Raw genomic sequence first — 18,999 nt, forward strand, 5'->3', positions numbered from 1 at the left:
ATCTGTATGCTCCACGACCGCTGAACTAAGTGTGTAAATGTAAGAGGGGACGATGTTGAAAAATAAATGTGCTAGGTTTTCTAAAATTGACTCCTACCTTAGACCACCCCTCGTAGATCTTTGAATATGCAGGGGCTTCTTCGTCCATCCTGTTCCCAAAGGAGTCTCATCCCTTGTTAACTCATTCAATTCCACACAGAACACAGATTGGATCAATTTATTTATCACAGGTACATTACATTTCCTTAGCCAGAGGATGATGAATCTGTGGAATTCATTGCCACAGCAGCTGTGGAGGCCAAGTCATCGGGTGTATTTAAGGCAGAGGTTGATAGGTTCTTGATTAGTCAGTGCATCAAAGGTTACGGGGAGAAGGCAGGAAAATGGGATTGAGAGGGATAATAAACCAGCCATGATGGAATGATGGAGCAGACTTGATGGGCCGAATGACCTAACTTTGCTGCTATGTTTTAAGGTCTTATGAAAACATATGTGAAATGCATTGTCTGCATTAACAGCGCAATCTAAGGATGTGCTCAGGGCAATCCACAAGTGTCTCCATACATTCAGAGTCAACATAGCATGTCCACAATGTTCATCAGAACAAGAACAACAAGCCCCCTTCCTTCCTCTCACCCAGTCCCTGTGTGACTGTGTATTTCTCTCTTCCTTTCTTGCGTGCATCTGTGCCTCCAGCCTCTAATGGACTCATAGACTCCAGCCATCGGGACCGAACATCTGAACTTCCAACTGAACTTTGGGCTTTAACCTTCAGTGTTGACCCCAGGACTGCTGATGACAGGTCACCAAACTGCAAGCGTCGATCATAGTATGTTACAGCACGTTGCAGGCTCTTTGGTACATTTAGTGTTGTGCTGACTTTTTAACCTACCCTAAGATCAATTTACCCTTTCCCTCCCTCACAGCCCTCCATTTTTCGTCGTCCATGTGTCTATCTAAGAGTCTCTTAATTATCCCTAACGTATCTGCTTCTACCGCCACCCTTGGCAGCGTGTTGCACGCAGCCACCACTTTCTGTGTATATTTTAAAAAACAACACCTACCTCTGTCATCATCTTATACTGTTGTATTTGCCACTTCTGCCCTGGGAAAAAAAACCTCTGGCTGTTCACTCAATGAATGCCTCTTATTATCTTGTACATTTCTATAAAGTCACCCCTCATTCTCCTTCACTTAAGGCTCACTCACCTTATCCTCATAACGCATGCTCTCTAATCCAGGAAGCATCCTGGTAAATCTATTCTGTACCCTCTAAAGCTTCCGCATCCCTCCTATAACGAGGCAATTAGAATTGAACACTATTTCAAGTGTGGTCTAACCAGAGTTTTAAAGAGCTGCAATATTACCTCATGGCTCTTGAACACAATCACCCAACTAAGTAAGGCCAACACATCATATATGTTAGCCACCCCATCAACTTGCACAGCAACTTTGAGGCACCAAGATCCCACTGTCCCTTCACACACCAAAGGATCTTGCCATTAATCTTGCATTCTGCCTTCAAGTTCAATGTTTCAAGAGGAAACATTTCACACTTTACCGGGTTGAACTCCATCTACCATTTCTCAGCCCTGCTCTGCATTCTTTCAATGTCCCTTTGTAACATAAGACAACCTTCTATGCTATCCGCATCACCAACCTCATGTCAACTTCACTCCGCCACTGTCCTCCCACTCTAGCCTCAAGCACATTCAGAATTGATGTGAACTGAAGTCAGTAGTTGTGGGTAGACGTGAGATTCTGTGGATTCTGGAAATCCAGAGTAAGAGACAAAATGCTGGAGGAACTCAGCAGCTCAGGCAGCATCTATGGAGGGGATTAGACAATGGACTGGACTGCAAAGGAAAGGGGAAGAAGCCAGAATAAGAGTGTAGGGTTTCGGGGTTTGCTGCTACTTGTACTCCTAACTAGTTTGCCAGCTTGTACTCCTTCCCCTCTCCCCACCTTCATATTCTGGCTTCTTCCCCTTCCTTTCCAGTCCTAATGAAGGGTCTCAGAGCCCAAAACCTCAGTTGTTTATTTCCCTGCATAGATGCTGCCTGACCTGCTGAGTCCCTCCAGCATTTTGTGGTGTGTAGCTGTGTGCAGAGAAGGGGAGAAGTTATTACCTAACCATGTATAATCTTGAGATTTATTTTCTTGCAGATATTTACAGGGAAAAAAAGAAATAAAATAGAATTTCATGAAAAACTTAACATAAACAGAATAAGTCTGACAAACCACCAGTGTGCAAAAGCAGTCAAACTACAAGTAAAAGAAATACTGAGAACATTAGTTGTAAAGAGTCCTTGAAAGTGACTCTGCAGGTCGTACAATCAGTTCAGTGTTGAGTTGATTTGTAGTAATGCAGTCTGGTTCAGGAGCCTGATAGTTGAGAAGGGTAATAGTTGTTCCTGAACCTGATGGTGTGGGACCTTGGGCTTCTGAACCTTCTACCCAATGGTGGTGGTGAGAGGAGCACACGTCCTGGATGTGGGGATCTTTGATGAATGCTGTTTTCTTGTGGTAGCGCTCCTTGTCGATGTGGGGAGTTCAAAGTACATTTATTATCAACATATGTACACAATTTACAACCTTGAGATTCGTCTCCCTACAGGCAGCCACAAAAAAGTCCAACAGAATCCCTTAAAAAAAGATGGTAAACTCCCAATGTGCAGGGAAAAAAACCCAGATTGTGCAAACAATAAAAGTAAGCTCATTCAGAACTGAAGTTCATGAAAGTGAGCCCACAGCCACGAAGCCAGTCATCACTGCAGCTAATCCAGGGGCCCATTAGTTGCAGGCCACAGCCTCAGTTCAGCACAGAGATGAGTAAACCTCGTGGGCAGTCAGCCTGTTCCTCTCCTCCGGCCCTGACACCCTGACTTTTCCAATCCCGCCTAGTGTTTAAATTGGCTGAATAACAGGTTGTTACTCATTCCTGCACCCAGGGCCTGCCACTTTGATACGCTCTCCGGCCCAGGATCTGCTACTTCGAATTGGGCCGCACTTGACCTCTCCAATCCAGCTAAGCGCTTAAATCAGACAAACGTTGTCTTGTTCCTCACTCTCGGGCTCGGGCCCTGCTGCCTCAATTCAGTCCGTACACACCATGCCGCGACCGTCCTGCACCTTCAAAGCTTCAGTTTACATCACAAAAGCGCCAGGTTATATAGGTGGTTCAAAAGCTCAGCTCTGAAAAGGAAGTTGTAGGCTATTGATTGCAGTGATAGTTTTCCAGAAAAGTGTGTGATTAATAAAGTAGTTAGTAGTTTTGTTTGCTGCCAGCAAGTTGTCACTGTGTTTCACCAATACCACCTTAAATCTTGGGTTTTATCCCAGGGAAAGGCATTCCTGTCAGTGTAGGTGTTCAACTCAGAATGCCTAACTCTATTCCCAAATCATGCCATTGGATTAGAATGGGAAATCTAGTCTCTCCTAGTCCCACAGCTGGAGCAGTTGTTAACCAGCCTGGCTCATGAGGGTTTCATCCCTTTGTGCTGACTTAGTTATCAGATGGGTTGATAAAGGGGAGTCTGAACAGCTTGGAAATAGTCATAGAGCACGACAGCACAGAAACAGATCCTTCGGCTCACCCAGTCCACATCGAACTATTGATCTGCCTAGTCCTCTTCATACCCCTCCCATCCATGTACTTACCCAAACTTCTCTTAAATGTTGCAATCAAACCAGAACCCACATCCACCACTTCTGCTGCAACTCCCTCCACACACTCACGACCCTCTGAGTGAAGAAGTTCTCCCTCATGTTCCCCTTAAACATTTCACCTTTCTCCCTTAACCCTTGACATGTAGTTCTAGTCCCACCCAACCTCAGTGGAAAAAGTCTGCATACATTTACCCTATCTATACCTCTCATAATTTTACATACCTCTATCACTCTCTTACAGGAAAAATGTCTTAACCCTTTCCTATAACTGAGGTCTTCCAGTCCCGGCAACATCCTTGTAAATTTTCTTTGTACTTTTTCAATAACGAGAATAGAAGAATTAGAATCTAACCAATTAAGGCTGGCTGGTGGTGCAACGACATTGGCGCCGGACCCGGGAGCGGAGGTTCCTGGGTTCAAAACTAGTCGGGTCCGCTCCCGAATACACTTTCCATCTGTGCCGGGTTGAGTGTCGAGATCGCAACTCGACCTTGTAAAATAAAGGGAAAATACTGCGAAAATGTCTGTGTGAGGAGTGGCGCGCCACACAGTCTCTCTCTCTCGCTCTGTGCCTTGTAAAAGCCATGAAAAATACATCATCACGGACGCACGCACGGACAAGCAGACGCACGCGCACACACACGCACACGCACAGACTTGCACGCACACAGGCACACGCCAAAAAAAAAAAGAATCTAACCAATTAATGTCCACTGGGTAGAACTGGGGCTGCTTTTCAGAGGAAGCGCAGGCTATAGAACTTCAGTTTTGCTGAGTGGTTGTGGAGTTGTCTTTGTGTTCAGGAGTCACATGGAGAACATTGTGTCTCCTTGTGTCTCTTTGTGTAATTTGAGTAACACTATCATCATCCTTTCTGCCACAGGTTGGGCATATCCGTGCAGAGCGGGACATCTTGGTGGAGGCTGACAGTCAGTGGGTGGTGAAAATGTTCTACAGTTTTCAGGACAAGCTCAATCTCTACCTGATCATGGAGTTCCTTCCTGGAGGTAACTGCTCTGTTCTCCTCCACCTCTTCCCCACCGCCATTCCCCATTATTCCCGTGTGTTTCCTATCACATTGTGCTGTGTCAGAGTAATTATGAGAATGTGGTGAGTGCACATCAGCTAGCTGATTGATAGCACGGTGACATGAGAATAGAAGGAGCTCAGCCCACTGCCCTCCATATCAGCTAACCAGGAAGGCAGAGAGAGGGAGAAGCTGCCCCCTTGTGGTGTGCCTAGACATTTCATTGTAGATCTCAGTTCACCTCACTCATTACCTTCCTCCGCGGTTTCCATCTGTGGGGAGTGGGGGAGGTTGGGAGACGAACTGTATCACATCTGTTACGAGAATGTGGCAAGTGCGCTTGCAGCTAATTGATCACATGGTGAAGTCTCAGAGAGGCAGCATCCATTACTAAGGACCTCCAGCACCCAGGGCATGCCCTTTTCTCACTGTTACCATCAGGCAGGAGGTACAGAAACCTGAAGGCACACACTCAGCAATTCAGGAACAGCTTCTTCCCCTCTGCCATCTGCTTTCTAAATGGACATTGAAGCTTTGCACACTACCTCGCTTTTTTTAATATACAGTATTTCTGTTTTTGCACATTTTAAAAAAATCTATTCAATATACATAATTGACTTGTTTATTACTATGTTTTATATTTTTCTCTCTCTCTGCTAGATCATGTATTGCATTGAACTGCTGCTGCTGCTAAGTTAACAAATTTCAATTCACATGCCGGTGATAATAAACCTGATTCTGATTGGGCCTCCTACATGTAGCAGACACTGTCTTGGATGTGGGCTTTCATCCCAGACCTGGTTCATAGCACCTGCACCGCAAGTTGCCCAGCGTGTAGTTATTATCGTAACAAAGTCAAAACATTTAATCATACTGGTCCCTTATTGTTCTTGTCCTGTGGATACATAACTCACATCTTCAGGGCAACTACAGCTTTGCTGCTCTTGGGGCTATTAGCAGTCCTTCTAGCCTCTCCAACCTTACACTGGAGTCAAAATACCGATTAGCCTTAACTAGCCAGCTTTGCTCAGTAACACTTTTTAATCATTGCATCTATTCATGTTTTGAAAAAATCTAATTCGAGCCAGATTCTACAGGTCTTCAGGATGGGGGAGCATGATGTCTGTGTTCCAGTTGTTCATTGTCCTTTGTGTCAGGAGCTGCTTAGTGAATGGTTCAGCTCTAATTTCAAGGATCATCTTCGTTCACCATATGTGTTAGGAGTTTGCTGTGGTGTGTTGACATGCAGCAAAAAAACAACGATTACAGGGCAGCACAGTAGCATAGTGGTCAGCACAGTGCTTTCCAGTACAGATGATCCCGGTTCAATTCCAGCTACTGCCTACAGGGAGTTTGCACTTTCTCCCCGTGACCGCGTGGGTTTTGTCCGGGTGCTCCGGTTTCCTCCCTCAGTCCAATGACATATGGGTTATAAGGTTAAATAGGGGAATTGTTGGGCAGTGTGGTTCAGAGGGCCTATTTGATGCTGTCATGATAAATAATAAATGCATTATAAAGAATTATATAAGTCGTCACTTTTTATTGTCATTTCGACCATAACTGCTGGTACAGTACACAGTAAAAATGAGACAACGTTTTTCAGGACCATGGCGCTACATGAAACAATACAAAAACTACACTGAACTACGTAAAACAACACAAAAACTACACTAGACTACAGACCTACCCAGGACTGCATAAAGTGCACAAAACAGTGCAGGCATTGCAATAAATAATAAACAAGACAATAGGCACAGTCGAGGGCAGTAGGTTGGTGTCAGTCCAGGCTCTGGGTATTGAGGAGTCTGATGGTGTGGGGGAAGAAACTGTTACATAGTTTGGTCGTGAGAGCCCGAATGCTTCGGTGCCTTTTGCCAGATGGCAGGAGGGAGAAGAGTTTGTATGAGGGGTGCGTGGAGTCCTTCATGATGCTGTTTGCTTTGCGGATGCAGCATGTGGTGTAAATGTCTGTAATGGTGGGAAGAGAGACTCCGATGAAAAAGAGAGCATTAAGTACAGATATGGTTTAAAACATGCAAAAATATCAGCTTGTATTTACATTGTAAACAGTATAATAAAAGGTATTAGCAGTGCAGTGGCAGAGGTAATGGATGGAGGAGAGGTGAGGGGATAACTAGAATGATTAGATTAGCTACCAGGGGGAGGAAGAAAGTTTTGAGATGACTTGAAGATTTTGTTTTAATAGTCCTAAAGTGCTTCCAGAAAGGTGAGTTTGGAAAAGACAGTTTACAGGGTGGGTACTGTGCAATGATTTTTCCTGCCTGCTTCTTTGTCCTGCTCATGTACACGTCTTGAAGGGATGGTCGACTGTGGCCAGTGACCTTTCCTACTGGCCTGTCAGTTCACTGCAGTGTTTGTACACTGTGAGAGGATGCTGCACCAAACCAGATGGTAATGGCTGATGTGAGGATTCTCTCTGTCCTCTGATGGCTGTGTAGGATTGCACCAGTATGTTCTGGGTTCTTCTCAAGTCACCTACCTCTATCCTGTCATAAGTTTGAAATCTGTACTGGTCTTGGAGAACAATTAACTCCAGTATTTGTTGAGAGGCATCCTCAGACAGACCCAGATGATAGTATTAGACTGGAAAACATTGTATCTGATTGGCAATTCTCCGATGTTTGCTCCCCAACCGCAGTTCATTGTCACTCGGCAAGCTAGCTGACTCTGAGGGAGTTGACATCATTCCTTGCTTCTAGCAGGTAGCAAGGAAATCAGTGAGGGCGAAAATGGCTAACAGTTCACTTGGCGTTAAGGCATGGGCAGAATTGTCACTGTATGGTCCATGTGGAGATGTATTCCTGTCTTCACACAGTCACTCTGTTCTGTGAGACTACGGTTGTCCTCAATGTGAGCGATTACGAGGAACACGAGGGGGAGGTTTTTCACTGTGGGTGGTACGAGCGTGAAACAAGCTGCCAGTGGATGCTGGTTTGGCTTCAACCTATCCGAGAGGGGTTTGGATGGGTACATGGATGGGAGGGGCAAGGAAGGCAATCGTCCAGGTGCAGGTAGATTGGTTAAGGCAGACTAATAGCTTGGCATGGACTAGATGGGCTGAAGGTTCTGTTTCTGTGCTCTGTGATTCTCTGACTCTAAATGGGCTGCACATTTCCAGCACCAACATAACATGCCCGCAATACTCGGCACAACAAGCAACAAAACAACAACAGTAAAACAAGCCCCTTGCCTCCCTCCCACCCACCATCGCACACAGTCCTCCAGCTCCAGGACAGGCCTTCCGTGTCTGGGCTTTGGCCATCGTGCTTCAACCTCCAGACTTGTCATTTGGGTATTGGCAGAACTGCCACTGTGTATTCTGTGTGAAGGGGTGTTCCTGTTTTCACACTGTCATTGTGCTCTCTGAGACTATAGTTATCCTCAGTGTGTACAATCAATCTCACAATATGGCTTCTCTGAGGTAAATTGGGTCAGTAGCAATAGCAGCAGCAGAATTAAATTCCGACATAATTTTGCATCCTCTCTGTCCAGTATATCTTCTACTCTTCTCTCATGTGTGAGTCCTTCAGGACTGAGGAGGACTTACACTGTAGCTCAAACAGTCATTTTAAATCTCTGATGCAGAAGGTGGCTGTTTGGTGGATTGTGTCTCTGCATTATCCTAATTCCAGTTCTAGCACTTAGACTGTAGCCCTTGTCCCAGGCACTATTTCATTGTGCTGAAGCTATCTGCCTGTACCTGCCTCCCAGACCCCGACCTTCTTGAGAATGCTTTCCTTTCAGATTCACTTATCACATGTACATCAAAACATAGAAGGAAATGTGTCATTTTTATTAACAACCAAGGTCGTGCTGGAGGCAGCCCACAAGTGTTGTCAGGCATTCAGGCACCAACACTTCTGCTGATTCTTCAAACAGTTACCCAAAATCTCAGCGTCTTTATTTTGACTCCTTTGCTAAGGGAAATGTGTGCTTTCTGTTTAGTCCCAGCCACATTATTCTTGTCATCTTATTTGAGCCTCCTTTCATATCTAGAGGAAACAACTCAAGTCTTATTTCATGTGGCGATATAGTGTGGAGTAGGCCCTTCTGACCTTCAGAGCCATGTCACCCCAGCAACCCCACTTCTCTGATTAACCCTACCCTAATCATGGAACAATTTACAATGACCAGTTAACCTACCCAGTATGTCTTTGGACTGTGGGAGGAAACCAGAGCACCCGGGGAAAACCCCCCGTGGTCACAGGGAGGACATGAAGAAACTCCTTACAAGGCAGTGCAGTAGTTGAACCCTGAACTCTGGAATGCCAAGCTGTAGTAGCATCACACTAACCACTATGCTATTATGGCACTGAGGAATCTTTCCTCATTGTTAAAATATTTCGGTTCCCATCAACATCCTCATCATTTTCCTCTGATCTCCATTGTAATCCCTCCTTTCTTAGATATCTCTGACCTGAGCCGTATACAATACACAACCTGTGGCCCAAGTAGTGCTGCATCTAATATTACCTCAGTCCAGCCATTCTAATATTCATGCTTTGGCTAATAAAGAAAAACATCTGGTGCTTTTATTTTCTTTATTACCTTATTGACAGGTCCTGCTACTTTTAAGGATGTGGATTGCTCCAAAGTTCCGCTTCAGCAATCAGACTTTTGCCATTATTATATGTCCCTTTATATTCTGCATCTCCCAAATTCACTGACCTCGCACATTTCTGGGTACATTCCACAGGACAATTTTCCAAATTAGCTGACCTCTCACATCACTGGGTTAGGTTCAACAGGAGAATTTTCCAAATTCACTGACCTTGCACATTGCTGGGGTAGGTTCCAGGGGACAATTTTTTGTCTTATTGAACTGACCATTGTATCTGCCTACTGCGTCTGCTTTACTCCTCACTGTCAATTGCATCGAGCTTCAAAAGTCACGATGTAATGCTGGAGCTCTGTAAAACCCTAGTTAGACCACATTTGGAGCATTGTGTTCAGTTCTGGTCACCTTATTACAGGGAGGATGTGGCAGCTTTAGAGAGGGTGCAGAGGAGATTTACCAAGATGCTGCCTGGATTAGCGAGTGTGTCTGATGAGGATGGGCTGAGTGAGCCAGGGCTTTTCCCTGTGGAGCGAAGGAGGATGAGAGATGGCTCAATAGAGTTCTACTGGATGATAAGAGTCATAGGTCAAGTAGATAGACAGTGTCTTTTTCTCAGGCTGGAAATGGCTAATATGTTGGTGCATAAATTTAAGGTTATTGGAAGAAAGTGTAATGGAGTGTTGTCAGAGGTAGTGTTTTACACAGAGAATGGTGGGTGTGTGGAAAAACAAATAGAGGCAGATACTGTAGGGGCATTTAAGGACTCTTGGATAGGCACATGGGTGATTTAAAAATGAAAGGCTCTGTTGGAGGGAAGGGTTAGACTGATATTGGAGTCGGTTAAAAGTTTGATCCAGCACTGTGGGTCAAAACCAGATGCTGCCTGGTTTAGAGAGTATGCATTATGATCAGAGATTAAGGGAGCTAGGGCTTTACTCTTTAGAGAGAAGGAGGGTGAGAGGAGACATGATAGAGGTGTACAAGATAATAAGAGGAATAGATAGAGTGGATAGCCAGCGCCTCTTCCCCAGGGCACCAGTGCTCAATACAAGAGGACATGGCTTTAAGTAAGGGGTGGGAAGTTCAAGGGGGATATTAGAGGAAGGTTTTTTACTCAGAGAGTGGTTGGTGTGTGGAATGCACTGCCTGAGTCAGTGGTGGAGGCAGATACACTAGTGAAGTTTAAGAGACTACTAGACAGGTATATGGAGGAACTTAAGGTGGGGGGTTATATGGGAGGCAGTGTTTGAGGGTCGGCCCAAGATTGTGGGCCAAAGGGCCTGTACTGTGCTGTACTATTCTATGTTCTATGTTAAAACGTTTCAACTGTGCTGTCATGTTTTCTGTTCTAAACGTTTGTTGCCTCTCTGTAGGGGACATGATGACTCTGCTTATGAAGAAGGACACATTGAGTGAAGAGGAGACACAGTTCTACATTGCTGAGACTGTGCTGGCCATCGATTCCATTCACCAGATGGGCTTTATCCACAGGGATATCAAACCAGACAATCTGCTCCTAGACAGCAAGGTGTGTGTCCGGGTAATGCATCCCAACTGTGACATGGAGATGAGAGATTAAAGTTTGTACTTTATTTGTCACACGTACATCAAAACTTACAGTGAAATGTGTCGTTGTGTCAACATCCCACACAGTCTGAGGATTGTGCTGGGGCAGTACCCGAGTGTCGCCATGTTTCTTGTGCCAATATAGCACACCCACAGCTCACTAACCTAACCTTTAGACTGTGGGAGGAAAGCGGAGTGCCCAGAGGAAAGCCATGCGGCCAATAGGGAGAATGTACAAACTTCTTACAGGCAGCGGCAGGAACTGATGTTCACTTGAGCTGTGATAGCATTGCACTAACCATGCTGGCCCATTTATACTCTGCAAACCTGTCCTCGACTACCTTCCGTGATGTGCTTTTCCAGGAATTTTACCCACCTCTCCCCTGCCGGTCACACATAGCTCTGCTTTAAGCAGTTACTCAGGCAAACTACATAAATGCCTGAGTTTTGCAAAAGCAGAAAGTGAAATAGTATTCTATTTAATTTGGAGTTAGTCATCTGAAATAAAGAACAGAAACATAACTATATATATATATAAAAAAGATGGCAAGAATGCAGAGAAGGAGGCTTAAAACACCTGGTCTGCAGTATATCACAAAAACATTTGGAAACTCCCATCGTCCAGCCGACATCCAGGAAGCCAGTGCACCTCTCTGGGGCGGCAGAGAGTCTGTAAACAAGGGCTGTTGTAGGTGATGTTGGCTGTACTTTAGAGTGGTGTAATAGCCTCTTGCTGTGCTTTGCTTCCAGGGCCATGTTAAGCTGTCCGACTTTGGCTTGTGCACAGGTCTAAAGAAAGCTCATAGGACGGAATTCTACCGAAACCTCAGTCACAGTCTGCCGAGCGACTTCAGTAAGTTGATCACAGCATGGAATCAACATTTGGTGTTGTAACCTATTTGCAGCTGCTGGGTGCTTTCTCGTGGCTGACTGTTACTTCATGACCTCTGTATGTTAAGGTGAATGTTTGTGAAGGCACGGTGATAGAAGGCTTGAAAATTTTGTGATTAAGTGGCCGAGTTCATTTGACCAGTCAATTTTATACAGTGTGGGTGTCTCTGTGAGGACCTGAGACTCTTCATCTTGCTCGATCTTGCTGCGCTGTGGTGGGAGAAGGTCATTTGTTGCCTTTTCTACAGGTGGGCTGCGATATCAATCACAGAATATTAAGTGTGTTTCTATCTCTGCTTTACCATGAACTTGCGTTTGTGAGGCACAGCTTACTCAAGGAGCTATTGTAGATGTTGATCAACTCCTTTTCGAAACAAAATTCCACCAGCCTCTCTGACATGGTGATCACAACTCGTTTTTAAAATAAGATCTTTCTTGTCGTCTTCAGCTCGTTTGCCAATTATAATGGATCTCAGCAACCTGAGCACTGATCCATCAACATTGGGATCATTTTCACCTAATTCATCCAAAAAAACCCTTTGGTTTTGAGCACCTATCAAAGCACGGCATGTTCTTGTGAAAGTTGAAAGTAAATAGTCATAGTCATACTTTATTGATCCCGGGGGAAATTGGTTTTCGTTACAGTTGCACCATAAATAATAAATAGTAATAGAACCATAATAGTTAAATAGCAAAAAGTAAATTATGCCAGGAAATAAGTCCAGGACCAGCCTATATTGGCTCAGGGTGTCTGACCCTCCAAGGGAGGAGTTGTAAAGTTTGATGGCCACAGGCAGGAATGACTTCCTATGACGCTCTGTGTTGCATCTCGGTGGAATGAGTCTCTGGCTGAATGTACTCCTGTGCCCACCCAGTACATTGTGTAGTGGGGAGACATTGTCCAAGATGGCATGCAACTTGGACAGCATCCTCTTCTCACACACCACCATGAGAGAGTCCAGTTCCATCCCCACAACATCACTGGCCTTACGAATGAGTTTGTTGATTCTGTTGGTGTCTGCTACCCTCAGCCTGCTGCCCCAGCACACAACAGCAAACATGATAGCACTGGCCACCACAGACTCGTAGAACATCCTCAGCATCGTCGGGCAGATGTTAAAGGACCTCAGTCTCCTCAGGAAATAGAGACAGCTCTGACCCTTCTTGTAGACAGCCTCAGTGTTCTTTGACCAGTCCAGTTTATTGTCAACTCATGTCCCTAGGTATTTGTAATCCTCCACCATGTCCACACTGACCCCCGGATGGAAACAGGGGTCACCGATAACTTAGCTCTCCTCAGGTCTACCACCAGCTCCTTAGTCTTTTTCACATTAAGCTGCAGATAATTCATATAGCTCACACCATGTGACAAAGTTTCCTACTGTAGCCCTGTACTCAGCCTCATCTCCCTTGCTGATGCATCCAACTATGGCAGAGTCATCAGAAAACTTCTGAAGATGACAAGACTCTGTGCAGTAGTTGAAGTCCAAGGTGTAAATGGTGAAGAGAAAGGGAGACAAGACAGTCCCCTGTGGAGCCCCAGTGCTGCTGATCACTCTGTCGGACACACAGTGTTGCAAGCACACGTACTGTGGTCTGCCAGTCAGGTAATCAAAAATCCATGACACCAGGGAAGCATCCACCTGCATCGCTGTCAGCTTCTCCCCCAGCAGATGGTGTTGAATGCACTGGAGAAGTCAAAAAACATGACCCTCACAGTGCCCGCTGGCTTGTCCAGGTGGGCGTAGTCACAGTTCAGCAGGTAGACGATGGCATCCTCAACTCCTAGTTGGGGCTGGCAGGCGAACTGGAGGGGATCTAAGTGTGGCCTGATCATAGGCCGGAGCAGCTCCAGAACAAGTCTCTCCAGGGTCTTCATGATGTGGGAGGTCAATGCCACCGGTCTGTAGTCATTGAGGCCGCTGGGGCACGGCAGCTTCGGCACAGGGACGAGGCAGGACGTCTTCCACAATACAGGAACCCTCCGGAGCCTCAGGCTCAGGTTGAATACATGGCGAAGTATTCCACATAGCTGAGGGGCACAGGCTTTGAGCACCCTGGTACTGACACCATCCGGGCCTGCAGCCTTGCTTGGGTTGAGACGTTTCACCTGTCTTCTCACCTGTTCAGCTGTGGAGCCCACCGTGGTGGTTTCGTGTGGGGAAGGGGTATAGTCATGAGAGCAGGGTGGGGGACTGTGAGGAGGGGTAGGAGAGGAGAGTGGAATATGTGTTGTTTGGGGGCCGACAACAGATGGCTCATGTGGGGGATGGGCAGGGGCCACAATGTCAAATCTGTTAAAGAACCCACACTGCCTTCAGCTCCTCTATTGCTAGTTTGCCAAAACCCAGTGATGGTCCTCATCCCCCTCCAGACCTCTCTCATGTTGTTCTGCTGGAGTTTCCACTCAGGCTTCCTCCTGTACCTGTCTTTAGCCTCCCTGATCCTGGCTTTCAGGTCCCTCTGTATTGCCCTCAGCTCCTCCTTATTCCCATCTCTAAACGCCCTCTTTTTAGCGTTCAGGATGTCCTTAATGTCCTTTGTTACCCATGGTTTGTTATTTGAATAACAAAGGACAGTTCTTGTCAGAACATTGCAGTCCACAATTTATTATCGAGTACACAGACGTCACCACGTACAAGCCTGAGATTCATTTTCTTGTGAACATTCACAGTAAACACAAGAGAATCAATGACAGAGCGCACCCAACAGGGTGGACAACAACAAATGTGCAAAAAGAACCCCAAAAATTTGCAAATGAGAAAAGAGAAATAATATTAATAATTAAGTAACAAATATCTTGTAGGGAATTTGCAGGTTGCAGTGAGAGTAATTCAGAAAAAGTACATTTAGAAGTTTTGTAAGCAGTCACCATGATTCACCAGCACCATCTCGGATAATAATACCAGAATTTCTCATCTTTCCTAGTCATCCTGTTGTATTCTAGTTAAACTTCTGTATTCATTCTGACGCTTTCACATCCATCCTAAATAGTATCACGGAATTAAACATGTTATTCATACAAAGCAGACTTTTGTTAAGGTTTGACATGGTTTTGTACTCAATGCCTAGAAAGCCGCCTTCTGAGCAAAATAAAGAGCTGCAGATGCTGGAAATCTGAAATAAAAATACTGGAAACACTCAGCAAGTCACTTAGCATCTGTGGAGAGAGAGAGAAAGAGAGTTAATGTTTCAAGCTGATCAGCTGTCTTTCATCCTATGAGAAGGTTGGCTGATGAACCTGGAATATCAACCTTGTTTCTATCTCTACAGATGCTCAAGGTTTTTTTATATGCCTGATTCCCCTGCATCTCTCATTTATTTTGGCTGTCTTCCTCCTCCTGGCCAAAGCAAGGAATATTGGTCCTTTGCACTTAGTTAGAAAGGAGATGAGCCGGGTACCACTTTATCCTACGATGGCAAGTGCTGCCCAGTCGGTAAGGATGAGACCTAATTATCCTCTCACCATGAATAAGTGCAACTACAGTTGTCACCCTGGCTTGAGGAAGTTTAACTGGGGTCCGATCTTTCTGATCAACAGTCTGCTTTCCGCCCAATTCACTGGGACTGCTTAATATGGTCTCTCAGGCTCAATATCGGCCTTGCTGCCATTAAGGCTTGTGATGTGTACTAAACCCTGTGCCCTTTCAGCTTTCCAGAACATGAACTCCAAGCGGAAAGCAGAGACCTGGAAGCGGAACAGACGACAATTGGTGAGTGCAGGCTGTGACTGTGGGTAGGTCAGACAGGAATGGAGTGGTGTGGTGTGGTGCGCACAGTGACTGACCACTGGACTCACCGACTGAAGGCAGCAGCTTTGGACTGGGATTATGTTTATATTTTATTAGGGATACAATGGTAACAGCAGGTCATGGCTGCGGGAAGGACAGACTAGTACGGAGTAACGAGATGTCCACAGGGACTGCCCTTTGGGTTCACAGGCTGGGCTCAGCAGCTTCGTACCAGGGTTATTTTATTAGAGATACAGCACGGTGACAGGCCTTCTGGGCCAATGAGCCCCCGCTGCTCAATGTGACCGTTAACGTCTTTATTAACCTGTTTATGTTTGGAACGTGGGAGGAAATCGGAACACCTGGAGGAAACGGGCAGAGCTTACAGACTCCTTGTAGACGACACAGCAATTGAACCCATAAGGCGTCACACTACAACATCTAATCCATGTTGGTATTATATTGGTTCCATTGTTCAGTGAGGGGACATGATTCCGTTTTTGGAAAATGTAGGCTTTGTTAAGTGTTGCTAGCTCTCCATCGGCCTTCCTGTGCGAGGCCATTTTACTTAGAGATACAGCACAGTAATAGGGCCTTCTGGCCCAGTGAACCCCTGCTGCCCAATTACACCCCTGCGACTAGTTAATTTACTAACCCATCAGAATGTGGGAGGAAACTGGAGCACCTGGAGCAGAGCCACACAGTCACTGGGACGGGAGAGCATACAAACTCCTTACAGACAGCGGTGCAATGAACCCGGGTTCGTGGCATTACACAGACCGCTGTGCTACTGAGAGACATTAGCGGAACAATTGTGAGAGGCAGAGTTCCATCTCGCTTGTCATGAGAACTGGAGGTGAGGTAAATTACTCGCCTGATTGCTCTGAGATGCGCTGTCATCTGCGTGATCTGTGGATCAGTTTAAAAGGAGGGATGTTTAAGGCACAGAAACCTCATTTCGTAACCACTGTGCCTGTTCCTTCACCTTCCCCTCAGGCGTTCTCCACGGTGGGGACCCCGGACTACATCGCGCCTGAGGTGTTCATGCAGACTGGCTACAACAAGCTGTGCGACTGGTGGTCACTGGGCGTCATCATGTACGAGATGCTGATCGGTAAGGTTGCTGTCATCTGTGGTACAGGATAAGGTAGTGTGTGGGTCAGGGGGTGAATTACTCCCTTCTACTGGTTGCCTGGATGGCACCCACTGTAGATGGGCTCATCTGCACATGGGACGGTGGGTTTGAACCGCACACAGGAAGAGGGCTGGGTTCACCAGGGCTGTGTACACACAAGAAAACGCAAAGTGCTGGAGGAGCTCAGCAGTCAGGCAGCATCTGTGGGGAATATGAAACAGTCAATGTTTCGGGCTGAGACCCTTCATCGGGACTGGAAGGGAAGTGGAGGAACAAGCCAGAAGGTGGGGGGAGAGGCAAGAGTACAAACTGGCAGGTGATAGGTGAGACCAGATTAGGGGGAATGGGTGAAGTGAGAAGCTGGCAGGTGATAGGTGGGTGGGGATGGGTGAAGTGAGAAGCTGGCAGGTGATGGGTGGGGATGGGTGAAGTGAGAAGCTGGCAGGTGATAGGTGGGTGGGGGTGGGTGAAGTGAGAAGCTGGCAGGTGATAGTTAGGTGATGGATGGGTGGTGAGAAGCTGGCAGGTGATAGGTGGCTGGGGATGGTGAAGTGAGAAGCTGGCAGGTGATGGATGGGTGAAGTGATAAGCTGGCAGGTGATAGGTGAGTGATGGATGGATGGTGAGAAACTGGCAGGTGATAGGTGAGTGATGGATGGTGAAAAGCTGGTAGGTAATAGCTGGGTGAAGTGAGAAGCTGGCAGGTGATAGGTGGGTGATGGATGGGTGGTGAGAAGCTGGCAGGTGATTGGTGGGTGATGGATGGATGGTGAAAAGCTGGCAGGTGATAGGTGGGTGGGGATGGGTGGTGAGAGCTGGCAGGTATAGGTGGGTGGGGTGGATGAAGTGATACGCTGGCAGGTGATGGGTGGGTGATGGATAGATGGTGAGAAGCTGGCAGGTGATAGGTGAGTGATGGATGGATGGTGAGAAGCTGGCAGGTGATAGATGGGTGGGGATGGGTGGTGAGAGCTGGCAGGTATAGGTGGGTGGGGTGGATGAAGTGATACGCTGGCAGGTGATGGGTGGGTGATGGATAGATGGTGAGAAGCTGGCAGGTGATAGGTGAGTGATGGATGGATGGTGAGAAGCTGACAGGTGATAGATGGGTGATGGATGGATGGTGAGAAGCTGGCAGGTGATAGGTGGATGGGGATGGGTGAAGTGAGAAGCTGGCAGGTGATAGGTGGGTGATGGATGGGTGAAGTGAGAAGCTGGCAGGTGATAGGTGATGGATGGGTGAAGTGAGAACCTGGCAGGTGATAGGTGATTGGGGATGGGTGAAGTGAGAAGCTGGCAGGCGATAGGTGGGTGGGGATGGGTGGTGAGAAGCTGGCAGATAATAGGTGGCTGGGGATGGGTAAAGTGAGAAGCTGGCAGGTGATAGGTGGTGGGGATGGGTGGTGAGAAGCTGGCAGGTGATAGGTGGGTGGGGATGGTGAAGTGAGAAGCTGGCAGGTGATGGGTGGGTGGGGATGGTGAAGTGAGAAGCTGGCAGGTGATAGGTGGTGGGGATGGGTGGTGAGAAGCTGGCAGGTGATAGGTGATGGATGGATGGTGAGAAGCTGGCAGGTGATAGGTGGGTGGGGATGGTAAAGTGAGAAGCTGGCAGGTGATAGGTGGGTGGGGATGGGTGAAGTGATAAGCTGGCAGGTGATAGGTGGGTGATGGATGGATGGTGAGAAGCTGGCAGGTGATAGGTGGGTGATGGATGGATGGTGAGAAGCTGGCAGGTGATAGGTGGGTGGGGATGGGTGAAGTGAGAAGCTGGCAGGTGATAGGTGGGTGATGGATGGGTGGTGAGAAGCTGGCAGGTGATAGGTGGGTGGTGATGGGTGAAGTGAGAAGCTGGCAGGTGTTGGGTGAAGTGAGAAGCTGGCAGGTGTAGGTGGGTGATGGATGGCTGGTGAGAGGCTGGCAGGTGATGGGTGGGTGGGGATGGGTGAAGTGAGAAGCTAGCAGGTGTAGGTGGGTGATGGATGGATGGTGAGAAGCTGGCAGGTGATAGGTGGGTGATGGATGGGTGAAGTGAGAAGCTGGCAGGTGATAGGTGGGTGGGGATGGGTGAAGTGAGAAGCTGGCAGGTGATAGGTGGGTGATGGATGGGTGGTGAGAAGCTGGCAGGTTGATAGGTGGGTGGTGATGGGTGAAGTTGAAGCTGGCAGGTGTTGGGTGAAGTGAGAAGCTGGCAGGTGTAGGTGGGTGATGGATGGATGGTGAGAAGCTGGCAGGTGATAAGTGGGTGGGGATGGGTGAAGTGAGAAGCTGGCAGGTGTTGGGTGAAGTGAGAAGCTGGCAGGTGATTGGTGGGTGATGGATGGATGGTGAAAAGCTGGCAGGTGATAGGTGGGTGGGGATGGGTGGTGAGAGCTGGCAGGTATAGGTGGGTGGGGTGGATGAA

The 18,999-nt window shown here is 47.0% G+C and overlaps 1 protein-coding gene across 4 annotated transcripts in view; it reads left to right on the top strand.

Annotated features, from left to right (window-relative positions):
* The window catches only part of LOC140195251 (serine/threonine-protein kinase 38), a 141,053-nt gene that overhangs the window by 67,115 nt on the left and 54,939 nt on the right, over nucleotides 1-18,999 (top strand). For all 4 annotated transcript variants that reach the window (XM_072253296.1, XM_072253297.1, XM_072253294.1 and 1 more), the window contains exons 6-10: nucleotides 4,553-4,676; nucleotides 10,649-10,803; nucleotides 11,592-11,694; nucleotides 15,384-15,445; nucleotides 16,460-16,577. In XM_072253296.1, coding sequence (XP_072109397.1) covers nucleotides 4,553-4,676; nucleotides 10,649-10,803; nucleotides 11,592-11,694; nucleotides 15,384-15,445; nucleotides 16,460-16,577 — 562 coding nt within the window. The remainder of the gene's footprint in view (nucleotides 1-4,552; nucleotides 4,677-10,648; nucleotides 10,804-11,591; nucleotides 11,695-15,383; nucleotides 15,446-16,459; nucleotides 16,578-18,999) is intronic.

The sequence above is a fragment of the Mobula birostris genome, chromosome 3 (assembly GCF_030028105.1).
Source record: "Mobula birostris isolate sMobBir1 chromosome 3, sMobBir1.hap1, whole genome shotgun sequence".
NCBI lineage: Eukaryota > Metazoa > Chordata > Chondrichthyes > Myliobatiformes > Myliobatidae > Mobula > Mobula birostris.